We start from the raw sequence: 6,000 nt of genomic DNA, 5'->3' as shown, positions 1-6,000 counted from the left end.
ATGAAGAGGATGGTATACACTGTCAAAGAGAACTGAGGTAAAATAGTTTTTATTTTACATTTTGTCACTGTGTCGCAGTAGTCCCTCATCATAAATGCAGGATTGTTGCCGTAGCTCCACGAACATTTCCTCCATTGTAAAATTACACCTAGCAAGACCGATACCATTGTCTCTCTTTCATTTCGACATGTTTGAAAGCTTGTACAAAGGCGCTTCTGCGTTCCTATTGGCCAGTGTCACAGATGTGATGGAACTTGTCGTGTATGACAGAAAAAAAAATAAACATGCTAGTCTTTCTGTGTTGACGTCATGAAGTGTCACAGAAGTGTCAAGCACTGACACACTACACGTGATGAAACGATTGAATTGTGCGTCCCGAGGCCCGTTTACGAATCCCCACGACACCCTCCATCAAGCAGATCGTGGCAAAATCGGTCTAAAATCATTTAGTCTGAATGGGGCTTAAACCTGTCCTTTGAAAGCCAAAATTCTTATATTACTACATTGTGTATCGCAAACGAAATACAGTAATTGCTCAATTTTTACATTTCTTCTTTTTTTTTAAATTCTGTTTTTCTCATGAGAAGTTTGTTTGTTTTGCGTAAGTAGAGGTAAATATTAGTGGCATTAATGATTTTCAAGACAATATATTTAATGTTCTGGAGAAAATTTTATTAATAGAAACACTAGAAAATTAGTACCAGGAGTCCATGATATGCCTCATGCTCATGAATCTCATGCCACCCATATTGCTGAAGCTCCTGTACTCTCCAGGCCTGAAGTACCACATCCTGCCTCTGTAGTTGGGCTGCTCATAGAAGAGCCAGTGGCCGTCCATCACATGGCAGGACTGGCAGTGAGACATGCGGTAACGGTCCATGATGTTGTCACAGTCATCCATCATCTCGTGCATCTGACCCATGAAGTTCTCCCTCTCGTAGATCCTCATTCTGTAGGATCCCCTGTGCTGTAGTGGAAGAGAAGTCATTTTAGTTTATCATCAAAAAATAAATCAATAAATAAATTACTTTAAAAGATAAAGATTAAATTATTTATTTTTTTATGTTAAATAATCTTAAACTGAGCTCACCATAGGGATCATCCGGCAAGACCTGATGCAGTTGTTCATTCCAAACATAGGCATGTAATCAGCATACTCTCCCCTCCTGAAGAAATACTGATTTCCCATGTAGTTGGGATGATCATACATCATCCAGCATCCACTCTCCACTCTGCAAGAGTGACAGCGGCTCATGTAGGAGGAGAAGTCACCACAGTCGCCCATACAGTCATAAGAGCGACCCTGGAAGTTCCTGTCCTCATAGAAAGTGACCTGAAAATTCAAATACATTTTTTTAGTGAGCTATCTGATTTTTTTAGTGATACCAGTTCAAAAAATTTCCGCTTAAACTTTGTGGAAATAGGTGCTGGAACAAGGTTTACCTTCATGGTTGCGCCGGCTGATCCTCAGTAGTTCCACAAGGGAGAAGCTGAAGCTGTTTCTGCTTGTTGACTGACTGCTGTCACCTGTGCTTTTATACTAGTCCAAGACTAAAGACTACAGGGCCTCTATTGTTAGTCAATTCCTGACAGTGCAAGTTGAAACAGAGACCATTCTAGCTAAAGCTTGGTATGTAGACCTTATTACTCAATTATTAGAAAAATATAAGTATATTGGTCAAAAAGAATGTGAATCGGAAAAAATTATAATGCTGATAATACTTTACAATAATTTTAAATTTGTTAACATTAGGTTATGCTTTAGATAATTTAATCTATGTTGATTGTAAAATGTTCCAGCCATTTTAATGCATCATTTAAACATTATATAATGTTAATGTAAACTGTTATTGAAATACTAATGATTGTAAATTGTAGAAATCAAATTCACTTATCACCAAAGCACACTTTATTTTGTTGCATATAGACTGTTATGCTGGTTCAGAATCCTTTCTGAAATCAGTTTCAGTAGGTACCTTCATGCTCAAATACAACTTGTCAAGTCATAATATAACAAGGCAGCTGCCTAAGCTTTCAGATACAGCCTAGAAGTTTGTATTTTTATCATGTGGTTGTTGTTTTAGATTGAGGACTTCTGGCTATATGGATTTGGTTTGTTTGGTGGTTTTTATAAGCATACATTTTGGCATGTTTAGTGATTTTGAACCCTTTATCCTTTGCTCTGTCCATCCACAGAAGGGGCCTTGATTCTGTGATTGGAGTAAAGAGACAAAACCTAGTGAGTAACCAGTCTGTAATGCTAAATGGCACACACTGTAACTGTTGCCAATTTTGGGGGTTTGGTGGTGAAAAATGGAATTCTTTCAGATGCAGTATATGTTCCCATCATTATATGTACATCAGTCTTGATCATACTAATAAAAAATCATAAAAGATAAAAAAAATTTTTTTTTGTAAACCTAATTAGAAAGAAAAAGAAATTGGCTGGAAGTTGTATTTTTAAACTTTTAAATATTGCTAATACAACAAATTGTGTGCTTCTTATTTACATAAGAGAACATGTTGACGTATTATGTTTCCTTTTTATTCCTTAAATTTACTTTGTATCTTTTTCACTTTTTCAAAATATTTATTAAAAACTCTTAATTTTATTTTCATAAAACCTGCAGAAACCCTGATATTCAGTCTTTGACCATTTTAAGAATTTTTACAATGGAGAGCCTTATAGTCCTTCATCTCACCTATGTTTAGAGAAAGGAAAATTTCAATTTGGCCCCACTGTTCACACTAATTTGTTAATTGTGTGTGTGTGTGTGTGTGTGTGTGCGCATGTTTATGTGGTTTATGAGGACACAAATTTGTATAATGACATGGGTATGACAGAGGTATTACAATATGAAGGTGGTTTATGAGGACACTGCCTATGTCCCCGTAATTCAAAAGGCTTAAAAAACATACTAAATGGTGTTTTTTTGAAAATCTAAAAATGCACAAAGTCTCCTGTGAGGGCTAAGTTTAGGTGTAGGGTGAATGAACTGTGTTCCCATTGACATGGTCCCTACACAGTGTTCACTGCCCTGAAGTATACTTCACTTAAGAACACGGATTTGCGCTATACCACTGCCTGCAGCATCTTCACGCACAGACAAAACTTACTACAGAAGTGTGGAGGGTTATTTAACCGTAATCATGAGATTTGCAAAGTAGTCACGTCTTGCATAATGACCTTTGAATGGAATATATACACTCCTTTCGCACTGGAATCCTGGTGGAATATCATGTGAAGTCCACTTTGCAGGCCATTTACGGTTGAATGGAGCAAACCTCAATAAGAGAAACATATCAAATATGCAGAGCAGGTGGTGGGGGTCACAAGGACCAGGATTAAGAACCGATGGATTAATGTAAACATTAGCAGATTTAATGACACACCAAACTGAAACTGAAAGCTAATTGGCTAAATTAGTTATGTTTGAAAATGATTGGATATATGTGGAGGGAAGCAACTTTCATTTAGCTTCCCTCAAAACCTTTTTTGGCTGCATTTTGGATGGAGGCTTTATTGTTTATTTTAGTAATGAGAATATCCTTTATGTCGTCGGCCACAGTGATTGCAACTCATCATGGGCTATCATGTATGAAAGAAAATTATAAAAATACATTTTTACTTTATATACATTTAAGTTATGCACATTATTGGGAAAACTGAGTGAAACAAAATGTACATTTATTAGCTGTTATTTTCATTTAAGATACATTTATGAGGAGGCTCAGCATCCCGTGCCTCTAATAAATAACTACTGTCCGCATGGTGTTCACCTTTCATAACTTGGCTTAGTACTGTGGTTCACAACTAATTCCTGATGTGGCTCTGTGTGACAGACCTCTTCACAAATTCACAGAAGGGGATGATGATAGAAATGTATGTCAATATGTTCTTATAAAAAGTGAAAAGATATAATGGTTTAGTCTTAGTTTTAGATTTGGGCTGGCTCAAGGCAACTGTTGGACTGTCACGTGTGTGTGACATGTTGATGTGATAGATAAATGTAATGTGAAAGCTTGCAATCCATGTCCTTAAACAGGTTCAAGTTTTAAGTTCTTATTTAAATTTAGAACATTAAATCTAGCATGTTCAGACATAAATCTCATCATTGCAGCATTGACTCTGTAATTTCCCATTCATTTTTCATGTATTAAAAAAAAAAAAAAAATTATTCACATTCACATTATTAACCTATCCTAAATTTGTGGTATTTTGTGTGTGTGTGTGTGTGTGTTTGGGGAGGGGGCCTCCTGTAGTAGTGGCATTAATTATTTTCAGAATACAATAAGTTCTGTAGAGAAATTATTTTATTTATTTAATTGGTTTTGTTAATAGTGGCATTAATGATTTTCAGGACAATGTTTATTGTTGTAGAGAAAGTATTTTATTAATATAAACCCTAGTACCAGGAGTCCATGATGCGCCTCATGCTCATGAATCTCATGCCACCCATATTGCTGAAGCTCCTGTACTCTCCAGGCCTGAAGTACCACATCTTGCCTCTGTAGTTGGGCTGCTCATAGAAGAGCCAGTGGCCGTCCATCACATGGCAGGACTGGCAGTGAGACATGCGGTAACGGTCCATGATGTTGTCACAGTCATCATTCATCTCGTGCATCTGACCCATGAAGTTCTCCCTCTCGTAGATCCTCATTCTGTAGGATCCCCTGTGCTGTAGTGGAAGAGAAGTCATTTTAGTTTAACTTTATCAGGCAAAATTTTAAAATAAATAAAAAGACTAAATAAAAGATAACTCTATTTATGATTATATGTTATCTTATATAAGCTTAAATGGAGCTCACCATAGGGATCATACGGCAAGACCTGATGCAGTTGCTCATTCCAAACATAGACATATAATCAGCATACTCTCCCCTCCTAAAGAAATACTGATTTCCCATGTAGTTGGGATGATCATACATCATCCAGCATCCACTCTCCACTCTGCAAGAGTGACAGCGGCTCATGTGGGAGTGCATGTCAGCACAGTCTCCCATACACTCATAAGAGCGACCCTGGAAGTTCCTGTCCTCATAGAAAGTGACCTGAAAAATCAAATGTAATATTTTAGTGATGTAAAGTGAAATATACCAAATCAAATCATTTTTGAGTGGAAAATGGTGTTGGAACAAGCTTTACCTTCATGGTTGCGCTGGCTGATCCTCAGTGGTTCAACAAGGGAGAAGCTGAAGCTGATTCTGCTTGTTGACTGACTGCTGTCACCTGTGCTTTTATACTAGACCAAGACTAAAGACTACAGGGCCTCTATTGTTAGTCAATTCCTGACTGTGCAAGTTGGCATAGAGGCCATTCTAGCTAAAGCTCATTGTGTAGTTCTTAGCATTCATATTTATTAATACCTAACACTTCAGAAATTTAAACATTTCTTGTATTGTGTATTAATGATGTATTTACAGGTATAAACAGCTAAAGGTATTATTTCTCTCAGCAAGGTATTTCTAACTGTGTAATATTCAGAGTTAAAAAAAAAAATAGCTAGGCCAGACCTTTAGTCACTGACCTCATATGTAGTTTTATAAAATACAGTATTTCTACTGTTATCAGTGTTTTAAACTCTCCATATTTAATGCTTTTGCCATCGTGGGGAAGCTTGTCACTTATAGTTGTTTTGCAAATGTATATTTACAGCATTTGGTATATGCAGTCGTATACAGTGTCCCTTTGCAAAGTTCTGCCTTGATGTTACTGACAATTACCCATAGCAACTATTGTCCATTTCCTCAACCAGTTCTTTTGCTTTTAGCTGTTGCTCTTTTTTAATGTAAGTCTAAAAAGTGTATCCATGTGTTTCTATGAAATTGTGTATATACAATTATCCTAAACACAATAAATGTTGCTGAGTGATTCGTATCAAAAACACAAGATAGAATGCAAGCAATATTTCTTGATGTTGTTGTTTTTGTTTTTTGTTACTTTATTTTTCCCTTCTCCAAATTTGAAATACATTTTGAGAAATAGATGCTGTGGAAAAA

The 6,000-nt window shown here is 36.4% G+C and overlaps 2 protein-coding genes across 2 annotated transcripts; both read right to left on the bottom strand.

Annotated features, from left to right (window-relative positions):
• Nucleotides 1-694: 694 nt before the first annotated feature.
• On the bottom strand, nucleotides 695-1,351 carry LOC306875674 (gamma-crystallin M2-like; the record flags this gene model as incomplete). Its single annotated transcript, XM_079426353.1, has 2 exons — nucleotides 695-967; nucleotides 1,091-1,351. The coding sequence occupies 2 exons, from the start codon at nucleotides 1,349-1,351 to the stop codon at nucleotides 695-697; spliced, it is 534 nt and encodes a 177-aa protein (XP_079282479.1).
• Nucleotides 1,352-4,406: 3,055 nt separating this feature from the next.
• On the bottom strand, nucleotides 4,407-5,052 carry LOC306875686 (gamma-crystallin M2-like; the record flags this gene model as incomplete). The annotated part of the gene is made up of 2 exons (XM_079426367.1): nucleotides 4,810-5,052; nucleotides 4,407-4,679 (listed from the first exon to the last, which is right to left on the bottom strand). The coding sequence occupies exons 1-2, from the start codon at nucleotides 5,002-5,004 to the stop codon at nucleotides 4,407-4,409; spliced, it is 468 nt and encodes a 155-aa protein (XP_079282493.1). The 5' UTR covers nucleotides 5,005-5,052.
• Between the last annotated feature and the right edge of the window lie 948 nt (nucleotides 5,053-6,000).

The sequence above is a fragment of the Barbus barbus genome (assembly GCF_936440315.1).
Source record: "Barbus barbus genome assembly, chromosome: 10".
Taxonomy (NCBI): Eukaryota; Metazoa; Chordata; class Actinopteri; order Cypriniformes; family Cyprinidae; genus Barbus; species Barbus barbus.
This window is presented reverse-complemented; position numbering and strand designations above follow the sequence as displayed.